Raw genomic sequence first — 26,572 nt, forward strand, 5'->3', positions numbered from 1 at the left:
GACCCAACTCTGCGCGCTCAGAGGGGGCTCGCGCCCCTGCCCCTCCACAGGCACACGTCAGCACACGGCTGCTGCCAGGCCTAGCCAGCCCTCTCCTACTTACACTCAAGAAGACTGGAGTGGTCCCTAAATGGGTGAGCCGAGCTCTTGACAGTATGATAGGACAACACTGGGCCTTCTCCAAGGAGCAGAAACTTGTTCACCCCCTGCTCTCTTCAGGCCACAGAAAGCACCTGTTAAACCAGGTTCAGAGACGTCAGGCTCTGGGTCTGGAGCCACCCAGCTCACCAGCAGGCAAGCGCGGGTCTCCTCTGACTCCAGGCTGTGCGGCTGTCTCAAGAGGAGAAGCACCCAAGTTTTATCAGCCAGCCTGAGGTTAAGAGGACAGAAGACGGGTGTGTGGGTGCCAGGGTGGTCCTGCAATCCCTGGGAGGGTGGGGGGCACAGAAGGAGCCTCCCGGGCGCTTCCTTCCCATGCCAGCTTCCCGGCGGCTCGGGGGTTCCAGAAGAGGAGGAAGTGGCTTCTGCACTTGGCTGCACTTTCCAAGACAAGTCCCTCTCCCCTCTGGGAGTGATACCACTGATGTGCCTTTAAAAATAAAGCCAGGCCCGCTTCCTGCCCCATCTGGAAGCCTTTTGATCTCCCAGTCATATGACTTAGGGTATCTCTTAACCACGCAATTCCCCAGGCCTTCAGCGTAGGATCCGACCGTACTTGGGGAGGGTTCAGGACGGGTACGCGTGCGATTAGAGTTGGCCTTTGTAGGTCAGTCCTCATCTACCCTGAAGATGGTGAGCCCCGCTACAGCATCAACGCGGCCCCCTCTCCGGTGGCCCTGCTCTGCACCTACAGCCACGCCATCCCCTCGTCTTGCCTGTGGAGCCTGCACTTGCTGTGTCTTTCTTGAAACCACAGGCTTCCAGTTTCTTCTTTGCTTCAGGTTGTTTTTTTGTTTTGTTTTTTTTTTTAATTTATCATCACAGACCCAAATGTGAGATGTAAACTACAAACTTTTAGAGAAAACACAGCAGAAAATCTTTGGGATCTAAAGCTAGGTAGGGGTGCCTGGGTGGTTCAATTGGTTAAGCATTTGACTCTTGATCAGCTCAGGTCGTGATCTTGAGGTTCGTGGGATCGAGCCCCGTTCTGGGCTCCTCGCTGTGAGTGAGGATTTTCTCTCTCTTTCTCTCTGCCCCTGCTCCACTCACGCGGTCTCTCTCTCAAATAAATAAAAGTTAAAAAAAAAAAAAAAAAAGCGACACCACCAAATGCTGGCCACAATGCAGAGAACCCAATCATTCGTTCCTCACTGATGGGAATTTAAGATGGTACATTCGTGCTGGAGAAGTGTGGTGGTTTCTTAAAGAACTACACATACAAATATCACACAATGCAGCAATTAGGCTCTACAGCATGGGTCCCAGGAAAGTGAAAATTTACATGCACTCAAAACCTGTACATGAATGCTCACACCGGCTTTATTCTGAACAGCCCAAATGTGGAAACACCCCAGATGTCCCTCGACAGGTGAATGGGTCAACGAAGTGCGGTGCATCCGTATCATGGGGTACTATTCTGTGATAACAGAAGTCACCTATTGATACATGCGACAACCTAGATGGATCTCCAGGGAACTGTGCTTCCAGACAAGAAGTCAGTCCCAAAAGGGTACAGGCAGTATAAACCCACTCGTATCCCATTCTTTAAATGAGAGTCATATACAGAGAACAAATTAGACACTGCCAAGGGCGTGGGGGCAGAAGGGAAATGGGGAAGCTTCCAAAGGCAAAACGAGGGATCATTCTGGGGATGGAGGTGTTCTGTATCTTGACTGTATCAAGGTCAATATCCTAGTTATAAAAAGCTTTCTACAATGTTACCACTGGGGGTAACTGGGTTAGAATATAAGAGGATCTTTCTACACTATTTTTTGTTACAACTGCACGTGAATCTGTAATTATCTCAAAAGTAAAAGGTTTAAAACACCAAAGAAACATGTCACGATCTGCCTTGTGGAATCAGATAGAGGCCTCGGCAGAATTCACGGTGGAATCAGACAGCCAATCTGCTACTTCACTGGGTAGCTATTCCTACAAACCAGCAGAAACTTACTTCCTATGACTCCATTCAGAAAGCCTAACACTGCTGGGCACTGCGGGATTTCTGAAACATTTCATATGGGTAAGCATGAAATGTTTAATTATTTCCCACTGTTCAGGAAAGGACAAGGGGGCCTGGTCTCCTGGTGAGAAGGGAGATGTTGACAAAGCCTGTTAGAAGACTGCACGGCCCTTGGGGGGGCGCATCAGGAGTGACCACCTGGTCCTGTGCCCTCTACTTCAGCCGAGGCCCCAGCACTGCCTGGCCGGGCAGGAGGGCTCGCTAGGTGGCCACACCTTGACCCGCGTCAGACTTGGACGGCCACACCGGAGATTCCCAAAGCACCATTCCTGAAACACTAACTTTGGAGGGGTTCCATCAAACGGCTGTGGAATGTCTGCACACATCCGCCCCGTGGGTCCTTGCTGACTCCCCGAAGCAGGCCAGCCAGAGGAAGGTACTGACGAGGACTCCGATAAAGATACCTTTCGTTCTGCTTGATTCTGCAGTTTGTAAGTTTACGTGGCGCCACTCATCCCACACAACACAGGCTCACTGAAGGTGGGAAACACCAAGCTCCAGCCCCTCATTAGTAAAGGCTCTGACACATCCTGCAGCCAAGAAAACCGCTTATCTGTAACTCTGGGTTTTCTCAGGTTTCTTAGACAAGTAGTCAGGACGGGCTGGACGCATGCATGGACCGGCTATGATTCTCCAGCTTCACTCTGGAGAAAGTCTTTCCCCTAACCATCTGGTGGCCCCTCACGGGTGAGCAGATGCCCGCAGGCCAGGGTAAGGGCAATTTCTTACCTAAAAAGCAGCCAGGTAAAGATTCAAACCTGTAGGGGCCCACACTCCTCCCTCGAAGCCACACGGCCAGGCACGCAGTAGTTTCCACTACATCCTTCTCTCCCGTAATCCTCGGCCCAGCCTGCCAACACATCGGGGAAAAGCTAGTCCTATCTCTGGGCTGGAAAGAGCCATGCCTGCTGGAGGTCCCAACAGACCATTTCTGTTATCACTTGTCCCGAGGTGGTCCCGTCATCTCGATGATAAAGGTCTGGAACCACCCAGTATCTGCCCCGTGTTCCACGATCGCTTACTTTTCTACTGACTGATTAAGTGCTTTAATTTTTCGAACATGCCTACTATGTGCAGCTGCCGTAAAAAATAAAAATAAAAAAAGGCATATTTGACGGCAACACCGTCGTCCTCCTTACCCCACCCCTCATGCCCCAAACACGCACGGTGGAGTCGAGGAGGAAAACACAGATGTGACAGGTGCGTTGACAGATGGGGACTGGAGGGTGTGGGGGAGCAGGCTGGGAGAACAGCCATATCAGACCACGGAGACACCACGAACGAGACACAGAATCCAAGACACGGCTTTCCCCACGTGCAGTTTCGTGCAAAGATCAGGGCAGGAAGTGGTGACAGGGAGAAAGAAACGGAATCGGGACAAACGCGCAAGAGCTGAGACCTGATCTCGCAGGTAACGGGGAAGCCACAAAGGGATCCTTCGCTCTTTTCCTCAACAAATACAGACTGCAGGGCAACCACAAAGCAGGCAGTTCCCTGGGTGGTAAGCGTGGAATGTGGACTGAGGCTGGGGCATCCTGGGTGTCTCGCGGGGAGGGAACAGCTGAGTCCGAGCACCTTTGGGACCGAGGCCAGGAGGAGCCCCTGGAGAGATGGGGCAGACCGCAAAAACTGGCTACGGTGCTACCCCCTGCGTCATTTAACCAGACTTCTCAACACCGTGCCTGGCGGGCCCACCGGACAGATCTCGGCACCATCCGAGCCTCTACGAGGACCCCAGGGTCCCACAGCCAGGTCCCACAGGCTGACAGGAGAGGACGCAGCCACGTGCATTCTGGACACTGCTCAAACGTGGCTGATACAGCACCAGCTCCTTTCCTTACTGGTGAGGGAACAGCAGCTCAAGAAAGGCGCAGTGACTTGTGGAAGACCTTGCAGCAGGGTCTCTGGGCAGAGTCAGGGCTGGAAGCCAAGAGGCTGGACACTGGTTCCTCTCTAAAGGGGGAGGCCATGTGCACCAGGAGAAAGGATGCTTCCTCCCCGCCCCTCAGAGTCAAGCACCTCTCACTGCAGGATGGCTTGCATTCTGGGGTCCAGAGGTAGGATGTGCTCTGATGGGTGATGTCCAGACGAGAGAGGCAGGTGGGGTCCTCGCCAGCCTGCGTTCCCTTCCCGGAGATGACCGAGGAAGCCACCAGGGCAGGGAGAGGATGCACCTTGGTCTCACTCAGGAAACCGACCTGATTACGTCCGCACTGCACTGTACTCTGCTTTCTGAATCCATCTGCTTGGACGATTTACTGAGTCTCTCAGAAGCTGGAGCTCTTCTTCAGGGATCGGGGTACAGCGAAGACAGGCAGTGGACTCTCACATGGAACCGCACAATGGCTGGAGAACTGTTAACACACGCTGGAGAATGAGGGAGGGGGCAGGGCCAACCTGGTCTGTGAGGAGCCCTCGGGGGCTAAAGGGGGGGATCACGCTACTGCCTGCGAGGGCAGGAGGAGCAGGGGCTCCTGGGACGGCCGGTCCTCACTCTGACTCCCAGAACCCAATAAAAATTACGAGGCGGGAAAACTTCGCTATGTGTGCCGATAACCACTGTTTTTCTCCTTATAAAAAAGAACACGCTGGATTTGGAACAAACACCACATTCTAAGAAGTCTCAGGCAATCTTTTCCCATCATTTCCAAAATTCTAGTTACTCTTTCCAACCTACGGAAGGGCCTGATTCCAAACCCAGCCCTCACAAACCCCCATCACATACATCACGTGATCATCAAAAATCAACGTTAGCGCTAGACTCCTGCTGTATCCCAACAAGTATTTAAAAAAAAAAAAAAAAAAAGAACAGTCTTACTTTTGGAATTATGAAGAGCAAGGTTTTTGAAAAGAATGAATTAAGTTGTGCCTGTCATTTTACCATGAAGAGGGCTTTCCCCCCATCGTCAGGAAGGTTCTTCTCGGACTTACAGGTGGCATCCACCTGACAGATGGTATAGTAAACCAGCTTTCAGGGCGAAGAAATGACCTGGATTAGGCGGCGACCCACAGTCAAGCTCCGTGATCACCAAATGAGGTAGGCATGTCCAACAGACCCCAAGGCCTGCCCCTGCGCACCCCAAAGGCAAGGCAGTTTCCTAGTAAGTGGATCACTTCACAGTGTCTTCCAGATAAATCAGTAGTAACAACCTCAGACGGGGCTCCCAGGATCCTAAGTGCCAATCTGAAGGTCAGCCTTACCACTTACTTCCCCTCCGCCTGGAACAGAAAAAGAAAAAGGAGAGGACGGGAAGGTGGGGGAACCTGGCTACTCTCAGGGACAGGTATAAGAGGGAAGCAGAGAGGGGAAGACAATACCTTTCACTTGCGATTACCCAGCCTGGGCTCATCAAAACTTGGGCAGTGCATCGAAATGACCTCTAGAGAGCTTTAAGAAACTACCAGTGCCTGTGCCCAGGGTCCCTTCCTCCGCAGCCCCCCAGTCCAACGTTTTGATTTACACCATCTGGGATGGAGCCTGGGCATCTAGGGTTTTTAAGCTCCCCTGGTCATTCTACTGTTCAGCCAAGGATGACAGCCACTGCTTAGGTGTTTGCTTAGTGTTTCACGGGCTTGCTGCTCCCAGCCCAGGTAAAGAAACAGCCAACAAGAGGAAAAAAACCAATGCTACCGATTCACCACTGAGCTCTTGTAATAGGAATTCACCTATGAGAAAGCTAAGGAACCCCCCCCCCACCACCACACAAATATGGGGATGATCTATAAACTTCAACTAGGTCGCAAGAGAGGGAGCCATAATGGGTGTCTGCAAGTGAGGTCCCTTTTTTAGGGATGCAAACAGCCTCTGCGCCAGTCTGGCACCAACCCCCTTGGAACAAAGCAGCAAGATCGGGCCAGCTCCACCTACACCGGAGGGAGCTCAGTAGACAGGGTCCGTCTAAAATAGTATCTAGCAGGGAGAGCCTCGGCGGCTCAGTCGGTTAAGCGTCCAACTTCAGCCCAGGTCACGATCTCTCAGTGCGTGAGTTTGAGCCCCGCTTCGGGCTCTGTGCTGACAGCTCGGAGCCTGGAGCCTGCTTCCGATTCTGGGTCCATATCCCCTCTCTCTGTCCCTCTCGGAAATAAATAAACGTTAAAAATTTAAAATAGCATCCAGCACTTGGTACACGTTCGTTATACACCACACACTGTATCCAGCACGTGGTATTCAGTAAATCTTCACAGCCTGCTGTATCGGAAACTACCTCTGTCTGGGGAAGTAAACTGAGGCCCAGAGAACACGGCAAAGGCGAGGATGAAGACAGGCTTAAGTGGAGATCCTTTTGAGCCAGAGGCTTCTTTAACCACCATGCAGAGCAGCCCCTCCCCATAACGCCCTATGATGCACTCATTGATGGAAGCTGATAACACCCACTGCACCTACCTTTTGCTTCAGTTACTTGGGGGAGGGAGCCGTGGACTCTACAAGCTTATCTGACAGCAGCCCAGCCATGTCCTTCCCCAACAATAAAATGTCTCTTAGCCCCCAAAGAGACTCTCCACCCACACAGCTGGGCAGAGACCAGTGGCCTCGAGGGAGGACACCTCATGCATGCCATAGAGCTGCCTGCTACCAGCCTTCACACACGCTGTTCGAGCTCCGGGTTGAAGGAGTTGAGGAGAGAGCACCACAGATTGGCACCTTTATCTCAGCTGTTTGGGCTTGAAAGGCGTCCAGGAAGTGAGGAAAGGGTGCGGGAATTTGCCTGGAAGCTGTGTGTTCCAGGCAGGTGGCCGCCATCCGACAGGCTGCTGGAACATGTGCACTATCCATCCACGGAGACCTGACAACAGAATTGTTTTCCTTCTCGGCGCCCCTAAAACATGGGCAACCGTAATCGGCTCAGAATAACTAACCTGCGGGTGTGATCAGGTGGTGAGGGGAGGGGCAGCCTGTTGTTCGGGACAGGAGAAGGATTTCCTGTGACTCCACATCCGCTAATGAAAATCACCGAGGGGCTGCTGAGAGTCGGACCACCTGACAGCAATGTGGCAGAGGCCGGCACTCGGCTTTAAGAGAGGTCTCTGCCCTGGGTCGAGCATCTCATCTGCACTGCTGAGCATCCTGGCTGCAGTCCCCAGGCCTCTCCCTCCTGACACAATCTGATAGGTCGACACGTGACATTACAACACCCTACCAGGCTCCCAGACCACATACTTCCATGTATACAGGGAGTGCAAAACCCAAAGGTGGACCACCTGTGCCACTTACTGTGTGACCTCAGGCAACTTTCTTGCCCTCTCTGGGCCTCAGGTGCCTCATCGGTAAAATGTGCTTAGAACAGACCCTATGCTGTCTCCAGGGACTGCAGAGGCAATATAATGCGAGGAGGCCTGTGAAGGCACGTGGAGCAGGGCCCTCCGTCAGGGAACCACGCAGACTGAGTTTCATCTCGGAAGGTGGAACCCTAAGAGATGGCTGATGTTTTTTGATCACTCCCGAATGGCAAAGAAACGGCGATTTTGTGTGACTCCATGTAATGAGTAAAAACTCTTCTACCTTGAAGAACCCCTGCCTTTGGATAAGCAGGGTGAATCTAATATTCCCTCCATAATGCCCAACAATGACAGACCTTATGAAAGGAAGGCCCAGCATAAACGCAAACACATTTCTTCCACTTGGGCTATAAAAGCTGAAAATGGCTCCCAGGTGTGAGCAGACACAATAGGCCCTGCCTTCTCTGCAAGGTCACCACGCGGGTCAAAGTCAAGCCAGCCATTTTCGGATTAACTGCACACGCTCATGAGGCTTCCCCAGCGGTAAGTGGATTACAGAAGCCACCTGCAGGAAGTGGGCGAGAGGGAGGAGGAGGAGGAGGAAATGGTCCCAGTTGGAAACAGACTGTTGATACGGCCTGCTCCTTTCACACGGGAGAGAGGGGGGACTCTCGTGCAACCCCGGAAAGCGGCTCGCCTCCAGGCTGGGGCTCACGGAGCCCTGGAGGGCGTTCAGCACCCACCGCGGCGAGGACAGGCACTTCCCTGCAAGAGCCTGCACACCTCCCCAGCTTCCCCGTGCTCCCTGGATCTCACGCCCTACCGAGAGCTTACTGGTCATGAGAGAAAATGAGAAAGGAGAGCGGAGCCAAACACACAATAAAAGCCAGCTCTGAACAACAGAACCTACGCTACTGAGTTCCCAAAAAAGAAGTGACCTCCATGGCCACACTCCTATTTCACCGGCCTCCCCTTCCTCGGCTCCCCAGACCCACAGCTGGTGTTCGCTTCACTTTCTCAGCAAATGACTTGCAGATGACCGCTCATCTGGCTGACTCACTACCCCCACTCACAAAGAAATCAAAAAAAAAAAAAAAAGGGGAAGAAAAGACAGAAGGAAAATGACAAGTCATGACTGTGTGTAATTTGGCAGGCGTGCGGGGAGTGGGGGGGAGCCGGAGCTCCTTTCCCAGAGAAAGGCTCCCTTGGACTGGGGGCAAGAGGCAGCCTGCACGACAGAACCCCTGGGAAGTTTCCGGGACAGAGGGCTGCTCTCCCTTGTAAAGTGCGTGTTTAATTTTCTATCTGGAGGCTCACTGGTGGTTTCCAGCCGCTGCAGGGTCTGCAGTTCTAAGAACCGAGGGTCCTGCTCTGCCTTCCAACAGAAGCGTGCTGGCCCTTCACAGCAGCCTGCCTGCTGACAAAGGCAAACACGGGAACGGGGCAGACTGGCCTTAAAATGGAACTAGCCATGTCCCGTTCGTCCTCCCCCAAGCACCCCACATGTTGGGCGTCGGTCCAGCTTGCCAGGTGCTCCATCTGACGCCTGTAACTTACACTCTCTTGTGGGGGGAGAGAAAGGAGATCCACGTAAGGAGGAGCCTCAGCTAAAATGTCTGGGAAACTTCCCCCTCTTACACCAACCGTGTCTGTGTCAGCGGGGAAAAGCCCTCCTTACGGGCCTCTCCAGCCCTCGCTTGCATTATGGCTGTGCCCCCAGCTTTCTCTGCAGCTGGCCTGCGGGTTCCTCAAGGGCAGAAGCCCCAGCCTGGGAGACATGTGTGGTCACACTGGGCTTCACCTCACGGGAGCCCCTGCCACACTGCACGTGAGCCCCTGGTCTCTCTCCATCCTGAACCCCCCTAAGCTTCCTCCCCGGTCATGTCTTTTGCTCGGTGATGAGCAGGATGATGGCCTGGCCATAGCAGAAGGCAGGGAAACCAGGAGGTGAGTAACCGGGGAGGGGGGTGGGGTGCGGGGCAGCTGTGGGCCCTGGGTTTTGATCCCCCCCTTAGGGCAGGGGACGACTGCCCACCTCTCAGACCCTCCCTCTCACTTCCACCTGGAACCATTCCTGACTTAGGCGGGGGCCAAGATTCATCTGGAGGCTGTGCCTGAATCGGCAGGAAGGTCAGTGCTAACCGCACCTGCCGGCACCGGCTCGTCCTGCCCAGGGCGGCGGGGTGCTACGCTGAGTCGAGCCATTCGTACCCGCACGCGGAGGCAGGAACAGGTCTCCCACCAGGCTGTTCACTCAGCACTGCGTGCCTCTGTGGTAACTGGGGAAGGTTGGCTGGGAGACCACAGCCATCACCAATACATAGCAAATTAAGTGACAGACTTCTAACAGCCAGAGCCGTTCTGCCCCTGCTCAGTCATTGTCCACCGCCCCCAGCACCGTGGTCAGAAGTAAATGCCTAACCAGGATTGTGAGCCCCACTGTTCCAAACAAATACCTTTGCCACACCTGCAACATGAGGAAGTTGTCTAAGTAGCCTACTGCCCTCCAAAAGTTAAGCAGCTTTGTAACGACTCCACACGTGAGTCTTGGAGGGCCGCTCCCCCTGCCCCATCCCTGTGTGAGCCCAGGCCTTCTAGGTGATTCTGACAGGTGGCTCAGTTTGAGAATCACACAGGTGATGGGGAAGCCACCATCTCCCAGGGGAATGGCTGTGATGTTTCATCCAGAGCAAAGATTCAGTTCACACCAACAATCTCGGAGCAAACAAGGCAGAAAGTGAGCATGTCTCTGAAGACACAGGAGAGGAACCACAGCCGCCTTTTTATACATGATGTGTTTTCTGACTAGGGCTATAGCTTCCCTTTAGTGTCTGGGAAGTGAACAGGCTGCAGACTGCTCAAGGAACAAGGACAGTCACTTAAACTCAACTTGGGACTTCTTTTTTTTGAGAGACAGAATGAGAGAGAGTGAGCACACACATGTGACAGAACATGAACGGGGCGGGGCAGAGAGAGCGGGAGAGAGAATCCCCCGCAGGCTCGGCACTATCAACACAGAGCCCAACAGGGGGCTCAATCTCACGAACCGTGAGATCATGACCAGAGCCCAAATCAAGCGTCAAATGCTCAACCGACTGAGCCACCCAGATGCCCCATCGACTTGGGACTTTTACACACAACTTCGCTCAGTTCTTGCCGAAAGTGTCTCAGTCACTGTGAACTCCACACTCCTGATGAGAATGCATGAAAAGACGCCAATGACCCAGACAGGGTATCCTTTTACACCAAAACCAAAACCGACTGCCCTTCCTTCACCAGCCCGGCTGAAGGGTATTCTCAGGTGGAGGGCGCATCTCTGAAGCAGAATGGGGAAAGAGCGACCCAATTCTACAGTTTCTAAGAAACCTGATTAAGTCCGCTCTTCACCTCATGATTTGTGGACACTTCAGCAAATTCCTCTACAGGAAGGGTGATGATCCCTCCCCTTCAGGAGAACAGCTACCCCCCACCTCACCTCTCGCACACACACCTGCAGTCCCCCGTCCCCATGGGTCCAGCTACGATCAGTACACAAAGAGTTTCACAGTCCTAGATTACCACTCAACATTTCTAGATCAACTATTATTTCTGACTTCTGGTGATAAACATGGTACGTAAAAAGAAAACGTTTTGTCAATTCTCTGTTATGTCTGCAGATGATGATGACCTTCCTCAAGATGAGGCAATATGGCAAAGTTTAAAAAAATTTTTTTAATGTTTCTTTTTGAGAGAGAGAGAGAGAGAGAGAGAGTGTGAGTGGGGGAGGGGCAGAGAGCGAGAGGGAGACACAGAATCTGAAACAGGCTCCAGGCTCTGAGCTGTCAGCACAGAGCCCAACGAGGGGCCTGAACTCATGAACCATGAGATCATAACCTGAGCCAAAGTCGGATGCTCAACCGATGGAACCACCCAGGTTGCCCAAGGGTTTCCTTTTTTTTTAATAAATTTATTTAACGTTTATTTATTTTTGAGAGAGAGACAGAGCATGAGCAGGGGAGGGGAGGAGAGAGAGGGAGACACAGAACCCGAAGCAGGCTCCAGGCTCCGAGCTGTCAGCACAGAGCCCGACGCGGGGCTCGAACCCACGAACCGTGGTGAGATCATGATCTGAGCTGAAGTCAGACACTTAATCAACTGAGCCGCCCACACACTCCAAGAGAAAGTTTTAAAGGCAGCTAATTGAAGAGAAAGACAAGAGGCCTCATCCCAACTCACTAGATGGAGGCTCTCTCTCTCTCTCTCTCTCTCTCTCTCTCTCTCTCTCTCTCTCTCTCTCTCTCACACACACACACACACACACACACACACTTCTAGGAACCCCAGCCAGCTATGTATTACGCAGCGTAATGTCACTTGTACTGTACCCCTGATCACTAACAACCTGGCTCAAATCTCCAAGAGGAGCCTCACTTCTGAAGCTGAGTTCTGATTCCCTTTCTCCATGGCTTCTGAGCCCTCTGAGAGAGTAATTCCTCCCCTCCGCCCTGAGCGACCATGGCCTCCGAATCCTCATCACCGCCTCCCCAGGGAGGCCTGCTCTTTAATTACACTTTAATGTGAATTGATCTTTGCTTTAATGAGCCTGTAAAGAAGATTGATCTGGGGCCTCTTTTTTCCTAGAGGTTTACCAGGCAGGCATGTGGAGAGTTAAGTACTACTATTGATTTGACTTCCCCAGAAGAATCAGCAGAGAAGAGCCAGCCCTCCATCCTTCACGGCCTCGGGCTCACTCAGCTCCACCCAGGGCTCCTACCACTTAACTGGCTCTGAGTGGGGTCACAGATAGGACACCAGGTTTCATTTGTGCCAGGTTCTATTCTCTGTAAGTTACAATAAAGAAATGTTAAATACACCAGCCCTGTTATTTAATCAATTCTTCTTTAGCTAAGAAGAGGTCGCAACAAAATGTGTAACTGTGGAGATTTACACCCACCTCCGGTATTTTTATTTATTCACATTCTAAGTCTTCCAGATACACCTGCTAACATGAGAGAAAAATACTCTTCTCAAAAACAAGTTAGTTTTTAGATTAGTGACTGCCATCTAAGGAGGTGGGGGAAATCACTGCCTAAAGGGCATGAGGTTTGTTTTCAAGGTAATGAGAATGTTCTGGAATTAGAAATTGGTTGCGGTGCTGGTTAAGTGTCTGACTTCGGCTCAGGTCATGAATTCGCAGTTCCTAGGCTCAAGCCCCATGTAGGGCTCTGCTGAGAGCTCAGAGCCTGGAGCCTGCTTCGGATTCTGTGTCTCCCTCTCTCTCTGCTCCTCCCCTGCTCGCACTCTCTCTCTCAAAAATAAATAAGCATTAAAAATTAAAAAAAAAAAACTGGTGAGAGCTAACACTGAGAATGTACTAAAAAGCCGCTCTAAAGTGCTTAAAGCAGGTTTTACATTATGATAATTTTATCTCAATAAAAAAATTGTTTTCACAAAAAATTTTTTCAAGACTAGAAGTAAAAGGTGTTTCGATGTGTTTTCAAATACAACAGAAACCTAAGGGATTTTAAAAGTACTATTACAGGGCCGCCTGGGTGGCTCAGTCGGTTGAGCCTGGGACTTTGGCTCAGGTCATGATCTCACGGTTCGTGAGTTCGAGCCCCGCGTCATTGAGCTCTGTGCAGACAGCTCAGAGCCTGAAGCCTGCTTTGCATTCTGCGTCTCCCTCTCTTTCTGCCCCCTGCCCGTTTACACACTCTCTCTTGATAATAAATAAACATTAAAAAAAAAAAAAGTTCTATTACAGAGTCCCAAGCAATCGTGTGCAACTAATCTCCACCTAGCTCTCCGGTCTGACCTAGGCCAAAGGTGGAGGAAAATGAATGAAAACACATGGTTAAGGAACAAGGTCTAAAATATACATCAACTGGGGGACACTTGGCTGGCTCAGTCGGCAGAGGATGCGACTCTCGGTCTCAGGGTTGTGAGTTCGAGCCCCATGTTGGGGAGAGAGATTAGTTAAAAAAGCAAACAAAAAACAACTACACACACACACATACACACACACACACACACACACACACTCCAACTGGAAAAGAAGTCACCTGGACAAAGCCCAGGGCTGAATGGGAAATATGTTACAACTGACACGCATGAGACAAAGAGCTGCCTGCTTTAAAGCTAATGTCGATTTCACAGCAAGCTTTTTACTCCCAGGACTGAAAAAAGTCCAACTGCTTCGACTGAAACCAATCTTCTCAATGATACAAGTGCAGTAACACCACAGGAAAAGCGGAAATTTTTCTTCACCAGAAATGTCACTTATGCATCAGACAAAATTACTGTTGCCGTGGGAATCGTAACATGAGTTTCCTGGACCTCAAATTAAAAAAAAAAAAAAATCCAAAAAACAGACACATAAAAATCTACCAGCAGATTTTGCCCCCGTTTAACAAAACTCTGTTTCTTTTTCTGAGAACTGTTTTATCAAATTAGCTCCCTCACTCCCCAACCCAATCCTATTAACAGCTTTTCTTGAGTTTCATGCTTTTTTGTTATTAAGAACAAATGGCTTTGGCATTACCCTCAGAACGCAACACAAATAAATCTGCTCTCTGACAAATACTTTAATTGAATTAGATTCCTTTAATCAGAAAGTATTAACCAATTGAAATTATACTCAGCGACTTCAATTCCCAAAACTCCGCAAAAGTTTGTTTTGAGGCTCCGATAGTAAAGCCAGATGAAAACAAACCTTTTCCCGTGACGCCCTCCCAACCGTGACCCCTGGGAAGGAGGCCCCGAAGTCGGGGGCCGCCGAGCACCGCCGTGTGAGAGAGGAGCCGGGTTGCGGGCGTGGACGCGAGACACTGGAAACCAAGCATGGAGATGATGAGTTCGTTTGCAGAGGCAAACAAAATCCGGAGGCAAAAGTAATCACAGGCATCGGAGGTGCAAACCCCAAACCCAGACTTCTGCGGAAAGCCAGAGGGCTGCACGAGCAGTTATAGGATGCCAGTCCTGGTCGTTTCTCTTGTGGCGTTACTGCCCCCGCTCCCAGTTTCCGGGTCACAGACGGACTACGGAAGCTGCAAGGGGTCCTTGTACCATCTGTCTCAGCCCCTTCATTCAACACACGAACAGAAGCGACCTGTCCCAGGTCACAACATCCTCGGCATATGCCTGGTCCGTCCCTTCTCTGATGCACCTACCTATGAGCGTGTACCAAGAAAGCTGTGCTGGCTTCTCTACCTCGGGTGGCCTCGGCCATCTGGTCCCTTTGTGCATTTTTATTATTTTTCAGATCCTCTGCCTGCCCGCAAAGGGAAGGCGAGATGGAAATAAGAATCTGGGGACCGGGGATATTAAATGAGAAACTTACTGACCTCCGTGACCTGCGACATTTTCACACACTATGTCAGGGGCTTCCCAGACAGGACAGCATTGAATCCTCGTGAGGTCCCTCTCTGATGGCATCTGGGCCCCAACGTTGGGGCACAGAAGGTACCTACTACGTGTCTGCTGAACGTATGACACTTTTTAATTCACTGTTTCTAAAGAGCCACAGACACACCGGCAAAACAGGCTCTTCAAGGCCTGACAGACTGGAATTATCATGTGAACAGAGGTGCTAAGGGCTTCACGGGCCAGGTGCTCCATGCTTACTTTCTCCCCTGTCCTTTGCTTGGTCCCCTTGACAAACAGCAAGGCATGAGGGACGGAAGCAAAACTATCTACGCAGATGGCATGCTGTGAACCTAGCTTTGCAGGCACTAAACCCAGGGAACACAGGCCCCCCCCCCCCAGAGAAAAGGAAGATAAAGACCCTCCAGTTTCTGTAGTTCCAGAGAAATCATTGACCAAGTCAGATGGAGACCAGCTTCAGGCCAAAGAAGCGGCTGCCAATACTAACCGGCATTTTCCAAACTCCATTGAAACCAGGAGGGAGTCTTTACTTTTTTCCCCTGCTTTACAAAGTTTAACGCTGTCTAATTGGAATAGCAGGAACGAGGCCAACCGGCCCCACTGGCTCCAGGCACTTGGGCCAAGGAACAGAAATGTATTTTTAGTCAGCAGAGCAAAGCGTGATTCAAAGTGCACCAGGCCCTCGGGGCATGCTGGGGGCCCTGCCCGTCTCTGGCACAGGGAGGCACAGAGTCACCTGCCACACGCCGGCACCCAGCGCACGGGGGCAGATGAAGGAAAAGAGCATGGGCTCGGGCATCGGTGTCCAGTCTCAGTCCCACCTCTCGACTGTGCACCTTACAGGAACTCAGGGAGCCTCGGTCTCCTGTCGGTGACAGGAAGATGTTCTGTTTCCTCACCAAGCGAAGAGCAAGGGGCCTGAAGGCAGTGTGTCTCACACTTGGATGAGTGTGCAAAGGGCCAGGATTCCAGCAGGGCAGGGCTAGGATGGGGCGTGAGATTCTGCATTTCTAACGAGCTCAGTGGCAACAGCACATTGCTGGCCCAGGAACCACACTTTAAGAAGCAAGAAGTTAAAAGCACCGTCTAGTGCTTTGCTCTATGAATATACAAGCGAGCATCACATCCTTAATTCGCCTCAGATATGGGTAACTTAGGGAATTTAGCCCACAGGTAAACACTTTCCAGATGCTGGACGCACAGGCAAATGGGTCCAAAGACAGAGTTAGACCCTTGCCTGTCCGTCTTGGGCCAGAAGGCCACAATCTTCTTTCTATCACGTCACAGAAATGAGGACTGACTCACACATCCTGTGGCCCTACAGGTAAGATCATGCCAACGCCCAAGGGGCTATGTGACAAGTAGCCACAAGCCAGAAGCAGCAGCCCCCATCCGTCTAACACCTGCTATGTGTGTCCATGACGCCTGAGTTGTGTATACTACACTGCACTTCTCCCCAACCTCTGGCTCACTTTCCCCATGTGTACAATGGGTTAAGGAAATTTTCTGCAAACGAAGAACATGAGGTCTGGAGGGAGAGAGCGGTTGGTCAGGACATGGAGCTGGGGCCACAATTCTAACCCCTTGCTCTCTCAACCCTGCAAGGCCTTGAATAGGGGTAAGCCCAAGACCACACCTCGTAAGGACAGAGCACCTCCTGATCACAGGGCCTGCTGCGAGCAGAAACCTGACACCTGTGAGCTCCAACAGCCATCATACGGATGATGTCTTCCCAAGTCCCTCTGCTCCGCCTGTCAAGCCTTGGTGTCGAGAAAAGGTACTTGCAGGTGAGCGAACGAGTTGTATATAATACCAGCAAAATCAAAACCAAAGGAAAATAGGGCTGGAACAGAAAAAGGAAATTCAGTGTGAAGACAGCAGTGCTCCGCTGAGGAAGCTGCCCACAGAATCTGGCGGAAAAATTGCTGGACTCACAATGGGTTCATCTGGAAAGACCCCTGGTCAGGCGTCAAGCAAGCAAGCACCTGTAGCGGAGGGCTAGAGTGGGCGTACCTCCCGGGCAAAGGCTCCTAGCGGCTCACACAGTAACACGCCCCCACAGCATCCCTCCTTTCTCTTCCATTCCAGTCCCTTTACAGCCTTTCTCTTTTCCAGTGTGTTGTCTAACGCTTGACCACGTCGACTACTTCCGTACTTCCAGGCTGACTTCAGACGCCTGGGGGGATTCTCTTTTTGAAAGCGGTACAAGTGAACTGGGTCACGTTCCCGGATTTTGTGCCACAAACAGAAGCTCACTGTCTTGTAATTCACATGGCTTCCTTTAATCATAGTTCGTTCACTCTAAGTTACAGTTTAACCACTAGGACCAAGAAATTTCCTAATTCTATGTACCTCTGGCCATGGATAAGACCAATTTCCCACCCCCGTCCCCACATTTGGTGAGACAAATCCTCCAGGTTTTAGTTCTGCAAACCCCACAAGAGCATGCAAGGCATTTGTCACGAGCATTAGGGCTATGTGAAGAAAGGCTGTTCTCCACCAGTGAGCACGGGGACCCAAGTGTTCCTGCCACCAAACGTCAGCAAGAGAACGCCATGGCCTCACGAGCCCAGGGCTCCCCGTGTGGCACCACTTACAGAAAGAGAGAGACGACGTGGGATGAAGCAGCACCCAGGGACGGTATCGCTGTCAGCTCATTGTTATTGAGGTACCTGTGAAACAATAAGAAATTCATCATTTAAATTAGCCGGAAATTTCCTACATGCAAAGTAAATAAAAAAAACAGTGCCGAGTTGGCTACTGTGAGACGATATTGCAATGTTTGATACAAGATAAAGAATTTTAAAAGGACTTTTGAAAGGTAGAGAAGTCCCGTGAGGTCATAAAACCTAACTACGTGTCACACCCACGGTTTAGCAATAAACACTCAGGGGAAGTTATCTGTCTTCCAGATTCTCATCTAGCTCAGAAATCGGCACTAGCAAACAAGGATGCAGGACAAGAGCACAGAGACCGTCGACAAGAATGCTCCTTGTGGGCTCAGTCAGCAAAGGCCTTGGAGAGAAAGACCATCCCTCCCTGGTTGTTTTTACATGTCTGTGACATGGAGCTCTGCGAATTTCAGCTCTGCCCTCAGCCAAGGGCAGACACCTCGCACCCAGAGCTGCCTCCTCACCCATGTTTGGAGTTCCCAGGAGCCTGGGACACGCGGGCCAGTTATCCCAGTGCTTCGGCTGTGCAATGAATAACAAGGAAGCTGGACTCGTGCAGTCTCATCTACTTGTGTTTCCAGCCTCCCTGAACTCTGATGAAGCCTCCAAGCACGTTTTCCAGGAATGCATACATACAGACACACACTGCTTCACGAAGATGTTTTGAAAATCCTCCACAGACCAGACGTGCTCTCCAAGACCCTTTCCGGCTCCAACAGGGTAAATCTGTGTTTCCAGAGTTCTTACCTCTTAATGAACAGGAAAGCCCGCAAACCCAAAACACAGTTTGCTGGGTCTGCGCTCCCCCCCCCCCCCCCCCGCCCCAGAGGCTTTGCAATCCAGCCTCCTTACGTGGACATGTATTTCCAAATCTGGGAAGACCCAAAATCAGACTTGCAAAGTGAGCCCAAAAATCCTTAAAGAAGCCAGAGCACGGTGATACAGCTTTCTGCCGGGTGACAGGCTGGAAAGAAACTGTATCTGAGATGCAGAATCAAACGGGTAAGGCTGAGTTATCTTCTATTTTGTTTAAGGGTGTGTCTTACATGGACCATCTTGTTACCGTTTGAAGACAAGGCCACTGAAACGGCAGCTGCACTCATACAAGTATACAGCTAGCCTTTGCTTGAATAGAATAGTCTGGTTTTCTGCCATCTTCTATAGATATGAATGGGAAGGGGAAAAAAAAAAAGGAAAAGGCCTTTAATCATCCCATTTGCTTTCTGCAGTGCCAGAGCCGGTCAGAGATGAGGCTTGGCAATTACTGGGCCGTGGGACACAGAATGTCTGTTTCAATAGCTTCATGACTGAAGCATCTGGCAGAGAGAAAGCAGATCCGTATCATGTGGCAAATCCCTTCTTCACTTAAAGGGCCCTTGTCTGTGTATTGAAGTAGACAATTAATTACTTTAACAGCCTCTTATCTGACTGCCCCCGGAATCAGATGGTTTCTGCTTCATCTCTTTGCTCCTCCAATGATGCAGCGATCCATTTCCTAGCTTGATGCAGGGATGATGAACACCCTCCATTGCTTTTAATCTCTCCTGATACCTTTTCACGGTATCATCCACACACTTATTACTAGAGGAGACCCTCAGATCTTCACAGAGCAAGAAAAACTAAGGTCAGGGCCTGCTGCCAATAAGGTAGTGTGCATAAGACCTCTTCAGTGCCTAGAGATCTGTTCTACAACCCAGGTGATGGGGCGTAATAATACTAATGTTGGTAGCAGCTAACCCACAGAGGGGCTCTTATGTGCTAGGCATGGCTCTAAGAGCTCTTCAGTGTATTAACTCATCTTTAGACCCTGAGGGAGTAAGTCCATGCACATTCCTGTCGCACCAAAGGGGAAATGGAAATGCTGAAATGTCGAATAATTTGACGGTCATCTGCATTAAGTGGAGGGGCCCAGGAAGTGTAGTGGTCAAGTTTAGGTCCTTAACCACTCACTACCCTTTATTTCTTTGTAATTACAATAGCAACTCCCCGTGCATGAGGCAACTTCATCATTACAACTCTGAGTTAGGTACCAGGTTCCACGACTGATCCCTCCCCTACAGCTACATGCTCTAAGTCAGGTTCCGGTTGCCATCACGAGGCTAAGGCCACACAAATAGACAGGGGTGCAGAGAAGAGCTGAACCCAGGAATGACTACAAACCAGAGGAGAGCAACGAGTGGAAACGCCGACAGGACACGAGGCTCCTAAGCCCTCAGGTGACATGTGGTTGTGCTTCACTCTGCTGGAACAAACAGCAGGTACCTCTCTGCAGGAGAACGTGTGCTCAACGAGATCCGTCTAGGCCAGCCCCACTGCACACATGACAGACTGCTCCGACCAATTTCACAGAAATCAATGAATGAGGAAAAGAGGCAGCATTGACTCAACTGCTGAAAGTGGAGTGCACAGGGACAGTGGACCAGTGCTACAGATAAAGGGGGCCTTGTAGATCTAGAGTGGCAGCTCCGAGTGAACAGATTTAGGCAGAGATCATGGGCTGTCTCTCAATAGGGCCGTGCCATTTACACAGCGGACAGTTGGAGCCCCAAGGAGAGGAATGGCATGGCACGTGTGCCCCTCCATCAGTCCTAAGAACTGCGAGCTGGATGGAAGCCCATCGGCGTCACCGGTGCTGGCTTTCTCTCTGTGCGCTCATGCCCTGTAGGCATGACGACAGTATCCTCAGAAGGCAGCGAAGACTGCACTCACTCTGAGACACGACCAACTTGCCAGATGGAAATAGAGACTAGTCAAAAATAGCATGGCCAGAGCTCGGACGGAAAGTTTAGCACAGTCTCCACGAATAAGCAAACTGGAGGAATTTAGGACAGGGCTTGATGAAGTCTTCTGAGTATGTAGGGTTGTGCAGTTCGCTACCCTGCACACTCCCCCCACATTTGCTTCCAGCCAAGGCCCTAAAAATTATCCTCAAAAGTCTGCCTTCTTGAACTGCCTTTTCCTGATGATCCAGGGACCAAGAAGTCCCTCACTCAGGTGCTTTCGGACCACGAATCATGGCCCAAGCCTGGAGCTGGAACAGGTGTAAAGAAGGTAAATGGGGCTACAAGGACTGCCTGACCCGGGGCAGAACCTGGAGGTGGGCCTTTGCCACCTCAGCCATCATAAGGTCCGCAGAGGCCTTCTGGGCTCTTACTGAAATTTCCAGTTACTGGGCTTGCTGAAAGATGCAAAACGTTAAAGAGGGCATTCATTTCAGAGTACTTTAATTATCATTATTAACTCATTCAAATGAGGCTTCAACAAACAATGAAAAACAAAGCCAAGAGGTGACTGTGGATTACAGTGCTTTTTGGCCTTTGTGTATTGCTGTATTATTTACTGAATCGCTAATATACACACACAGAGAAAGTTTCAAACTGTTTCAAAAAAAAAAAAAAAAAAAAACACCAGGAATATCCAGTAAAAAACGAAGCTTCCTTGCAATTCAGTCCCCTGGTCTGCCTCCAAGAGGAAGCGCCCGCCGCTAGCTCCTAAAGACCGTGCACGTGTTTTTCTTTTACATAGATATGCGTGAACCATACGGACCGGTCTGCACCACCCTTTTCCTGAGTCATGTATCTTGCAGACCTCCATCATTCTTCGCCACGTGCTCAGAACTCCTCTGTTGGCATCAACGAACTATCATTTATTTAGCCAACCCACTATTGGCTGTTTCCAAACACAAAGAGAGCTGCAATTAATAACAAAGTTGGGCAGGAGGCTGAAATTTCAGTTAGCCTTGCTTCTTCAAAGGGAAGAAGTCCTCCCTAGCAGGTAGGAGTACAGACTTTGGAGGCAGACCACTTCATCAATAACTATTATCAGGGCTTTTAGCTACTTGAGAATTAGGTACACTAAATTATGACTCCGGCAAGACTTTATGATGTAGCGTTTCTATCTCAGATGGCCAGATGTATTTTTTTTTTTTGTATAGTGATTGAGGATATAATCACTGTAAGTTAACAATTATAAGCAATAAGGGTGAACTCTATGCACCGGGCTCTCTGCTGAATGCTTTACAAGCACTATCTCACTGAGTAACATGTCAATCCTTTAAGGAAGGTACTAAATGATCACCCTACCTTAAAAGATGAAACTGAGGCACAGTTACAGAGCAGCCAAGTGTGGATAATTAGGAGGGAATTTTACAGCTAAGATTTTCTTTTTTAATACTTATGCATTTATCTGGAGAGGGAGGGAGCATGTGTGTGCACTCCAGTGGGAAGGGGAAGAGAGAGAGAGAGAGAGACAGAGAGAGAGCGAGGGAGAGAGAATCCCAGGCAAGTTCTACACTGTCCCCGCAGAGCCCGACGCAGGACTCGAACTCATGAACCCCTAGCCAAAATCAAGAGAGTCAGACCCTTAACCGACTGAGTCACCCAGGCGCCCCTACAGCTCAGATTTTCAAATCGGACAACCCTGGGTTGATTCAACCTCAGTCCTACCCTTTAGCAACTGAATGGCCTCCAGTATGCTCCTTAACCTAACTGTGCCTTAGTTTCCTCTTCGAAAAAATGTAAACAGCACAAGTATCAACTTCATAGGGTTGTGGCAGGACCTGGCTGAAATAATTAAACCTAGCGGCTTCGGACAGAGCCAGAAATAGAGTAAATGCTTAACAGGTGGTGTTAACTCACAGCCAAGTAGCAGCGCCTCAAAAAGCTAGCCCTCCTTATTTCCCTCCTCCCTCCCACACGCTGAGGGGTGACACATCAGAGGGTGAGCCCTAAGTACCCAAAGGCAGGGCACACTCAGGCTCCCTGGCCGCCCTGAGGAACACTTCAGGTCGACGGCCCTGGAAAGCACACAGCAGCGCCCACGGGGAGCACTGGCGGGCCAGGCGGCGGTCACGTGACCCGCATGCAGTTCTTAAAGAGGACGGTATAAATAGCCCCTCTTATTAATAGAGAAGCCTGGCCGCCCAGGCCCCCTGGCTGGAGGCCCTCCGGGTGGGTTTTCCTCAGAGCTGTGGGCAGTGAAGGCTGTGTGGCTTGGCAGCAGCTGCTCGAGTGTCCCTGCGGCCTCTAGGGGCCTCCAACAGGCTTGCTTTCTCGCTCCAAGCGGCCAGCGATGGACTGTGGTTCCGGGCCTCCAAAATAAAACCACTGCTAAACCACCGCCTGCTTGCTTGGCCTGCCTGTGGTTCCCCTCTCGCTGAGGTTTCCAGACTCAGAGGGCTGTGCAGGGGTTAGGAGAGCTGACAGCTCCCGGGAAAGCCTCGAACCCAGTTAGTTTAGAAGCAATTGTAGTCCAACTAGAGCTTTTTGCCTTACTTCCAAGTCGTCTCCCACCTCCCCACCCCTCCCCTCCTCACAGCCCCTTGACTGTCTGCTTCCAGGATGGATTAGAACTCCCTCCAGCAAACGCCTGGATCCTTATCAGCGACAAGTTCCACTGCTCTGGGCTCCGGGGAACCCGCCTACTAGTCCATCCCAGTGTGACACCAGGGACAGCAGGTGGTCACGGTGGTAGAAGGCTCAACCAACGGGCCCTTCGGGGTTTGGTTCTTAATAATGCACCAAGCTTGGGGGTTGTGTGGCTCCCAAAGCAGCAGAAGGGAAACGACACAGTACCTCCCCATGTGCGAGGCCTTGGACCTCACTTCCAATGAACAACTACAGTACTATCGATAACGTGCTCACATACATCCATGCTGCAGAAAGGGAAAAGCAGCAATGAGCTGCTAGGTAACTTGTCGAGGGACGCAGACCGGTGAGGGGCAAAGCCAGAACTCAAACCCAGGTCTGTCTGCTACTAAAATGTGTGTCTTTCCCACTAGGTCACATGGTATCCAAGAGATGCGGTCTGTCTTTGCGACTACACGCAGGAGGTAGTGTTGCCACACAAAGCACGGGACAGGCGTCCACCTGGGGGAGCGCAGGCCCTGCTTACCACTTGCTGTGCAATTCCAGCCAAGCCCCCACACTTCGGTTCCTTCAACTGAAGTCCTGCAAAGGTGGCAGTGACAGCAAGGAGCAGAGCAGCGCTTAGGCCGATGGCTAGCAAAGGTCTACCTTCACGAGCACATTCGCGGGACGGAGGAGGACAGTCACACAGATGACAAACAGCACAGGACGCGGGTAGGAGCCTCACGCCGCTCACAAATGGCGACAGCCGTTCTGAGGAGGGAGAAAAGTGCGGCCGGAGGGAGAAGAGGCTGGACAAGGAGGACAGTGCACGGGGGACAAGGGGTCCAGAGGAGTAAGAGGAAACAGTCTGGACCTAGAAAGAGAAGACTGGCAAAGAAAGAGTGATACCAGGAGATAAACACTGGATTTTCGGTCTTTCAGATCTTCAGGTGAAGGCTGCAGGTTAAGCGAGGCGTGCGGGAAGTTAGGGCAGCACGCTCCAGCGTTCCACTTAAGCACAGGTCTGGGGCTCAAACGGACTGGAGTTCAACCCTCAGCTTCACCACCCTTCCAACACTGTGCAGGTTTATTTAGCCTCTCTGAGCTTCTGTTTCCTCCTCTGTCAAGTGGAGGAAGTCACCGTGAAGAAAGTAATTTGTGTCACAGAGGTGTTACAGGGACTGCGTGAGGTAGCACTCACCCAGGGGTTCGTCTCAGGCGCTGCTACGATGGCTGGACTGTTGCCAGGCAAGAAAATTATTTTAAGACTCATAACCAGCACCCCCAGTGAAGGAAACAGGTGGAAGTCTGATGCTCTCAGTTCCAGATCTGGGTGGGGTGTAAGTTCCAAAAAGCACCAAGCAGAAGGGAACGAAAAGCCAGAGGTCAAGGGATCCAAAGCAAAAGCGGAAAGCCCACGTGGGGAAGGAAGAAATGTAACAAGAGAGCTGGAGAGAGAACAACATGGAAAATGTTTGCCGGAGCATCCGGCACAAGTCCAGTTGATGGCGGTCAATGATGGTTCCAACTATAACCCAATACAGCCCTCCAGGACCCAAGCCCTGGTCACAGCCCCTCCTGTCATGCATGCCAGGCACGGTCTCTGGTCCTGTTCCTTCCTGGAGCCCTGAATTTATATTTCCTCTAGACTGCATCATTCACATCAGTTCAGTTGTGACCCTCCTGACCACCCACGCTCCATTACCACACCTCCGTAATTTTAAAAGAAAAGAGCCTCCTATGACCCTGTCCTATTCCCCGTTAACACTTACCACCGGTACATCTTACTATTTCCTTGTCCAGCATATGTCTTCCCCCACCTTAACGTAAGCTCTGTGAGAGGAGAGATTTGTCAGTAGGGCTGGGACTGGGTCAAGTGGGGCAGGCCACACAGCGGGGCATGCCCAAAACCTCAGTGGCCAGGATCAAAGATATTTTAACGCGGTGTTCTTAAAACATCAAAATGAATGCAAAAAAAAATCCACGACAAACAAAATATCAAGGTTTTCACATCAAGACAGGGTCATATCATCGACAGTGCTGTGTCAATTCGTGCTAGAGACTGGAGCCAAAGGAAAGATCAGGAATGCTGATCCTGACTTTACTTAAACCATGTGTTTTATTCACCAAAGATTTTGTCTTGCCTTTGTGTTGAAATTTTTATTTATTTGCTTATTTTCTTTGAATGTTTCTTTTTGAGAGCGCGTGTATGTCAGTGGGGGAGGGGCAGAGAGAGGGAGAGAGAGAATCCCAAGCAGGCTCTGTGTTGTCGGCACAGAGCCCAACTCCAGGCCCGAACTCTCGCACTGTGAGATCATGACCTGAGCTGGAATCAAGAGTGGGACGCTTAACTGACCATGTATTGGTATTTTAAATACTGTATTAAAACATTCTTCATCTCGGATGCGGAGTTTGTGGCATCCCCTTAACCGTGAGCACCTGACAGCAACACCTCACTTGCCTCACCCTAGTCGTAGCCCCTATCTGTCTGCCCTACTCGTTCCTGTACCCCCAGCGCCCAGAGAAGTGCCTGGCACACAGGAAGTACTCAAGTCAATGTTAAATGAAAGCTTAAATGATGCCAAGAGAAATACCCCAATTTCAATTTTGTCCAATTCTAAAAGAAAATCTCTACACTTTGAGACTTAACACACAGAGTCGAATATCCTAACCAGGAACGGTAAAGACAGCCTAGGTCCAGAAAAGGCACTGGCTCCTTGATGGACTCGGTTAATCACGTTGGGCGGCCATGATGGGCTCAAGCATGTCTCCTTAAAATCCCTATTTTGAAGTCCTAGCCCTCAACACCTCAGAATGTGACTATATTGGGAGACGGAGCCTTTAAAGAACTTGCTAAGGTAAAATGAGGTCATATGGATGGGCCCTGACCCAATACGATTGTGTGTCCTTTTAAGAAGAGGACATTTGGACACACAAAAGAGGCACCAGGGACACACCCATCTGAAGGAAATGCCACAAGGAGAGGCGGCGAGGACGGGGCCATCACAAGCCCAGGAAAGAGCCTCGCAGGAAACCAACCTGCCAGGATCTTGGTCTTGGTCCTCCAGCCTCCACAACTGGGAGAAAATAAGTTTCTGTTGCTTACATAACAGTAGTCTGTTGTATTTAATTATGAAAATTAGTGCAGTGACCTACCTCAGACTTCTTTGCTCCCTCCAATGGCTGTTGACCTCATAGGAAAATTAAGGTCCTGGACAGAGCATTCCCAAGGGCTCCTTCCAACTATGAAGTTCTTTTACTTTGGAAGTTTAAACATTTTTTTAAAGAGACACAGAAGTCATAAACACGATTTGGACAATGTGGACACGGGGGTTGGGGGTAGCTGCACCAGCTAATGAAATTAAATTTCCTCTAGACAAATCACCCAGCAATGAAATCAAAGAATAATAAACAAGGGCTTTTATCGCTCACACATAATGACCAAAGTGTGTAAAGCACTTATCTAATAAGATCTACTGAAAATACCTGACAATAAAAGCACCGGGTGAATAATTTACGGACTATCCATGTGTAGTAGTTTTACATAAAAATTAAAATGAGACGGTTTTAATATTTTAACGTACATGATGAAGTAGTCACAAAAGTAAGCGTTAAGTCTTTACATATTGTGCTAGTTTCTAAATTTTCTGCAGTAGTTATGCATGACTTATGTAGAAGTTTCTCAAAAGTCCCCGTGGAACTGAAATTCCTGATAACACTGACATCTACTTTACAAGCAGAATTCTTTAGTCGAGAAGAAGGAAAGAGTGATGGCTGATTTAAAGGGCACT

General features: G+C 50.4%; 1 protein-coding gene across 2 annotated transcripts in view; it reads right to left on the reverse strand.

Moving 5' to 3' along the window:
* Positions 1 to 26,572, reverse strand: part of LRIG1 (leucine rich repeats and immunoglobulin like domains 1) — a 115,771-nt gene that overhangs the window by 49,782 nt on the left and 39,417 nt on the right. For both annotated transcript variants that reach the window (XM_047096195.1, XM_047096194.1), the window contains exon 3: positions 17,359 to 17,433. In XM_047096195.1, coding sequence (XP_046952151.1) covers positions 17,359 to 17,433 — 75 coding nt within the window. The remainder of the gene's footprint in view (positions 1 to 17,358; positions 17,434 to 26,572) is intronic.

This window comes from Lynx rufus, unplaced genomic scaffold, assembly GCF_022079265.1.
Source record: "Lynx rufus isolate CCGP_SWC_20201006 ecotype Redwood Valley unplaced genomic scaffold, mLynRuf1.p SCAF_4, whole genome shotgun sequence".
In the NCBI taxonomy this organism is placed as follows: Eukaryota; Metazoa; Chordata; class Mammalia; order Carnivora; family Felidae; genus Lynx; species Lynx rufus.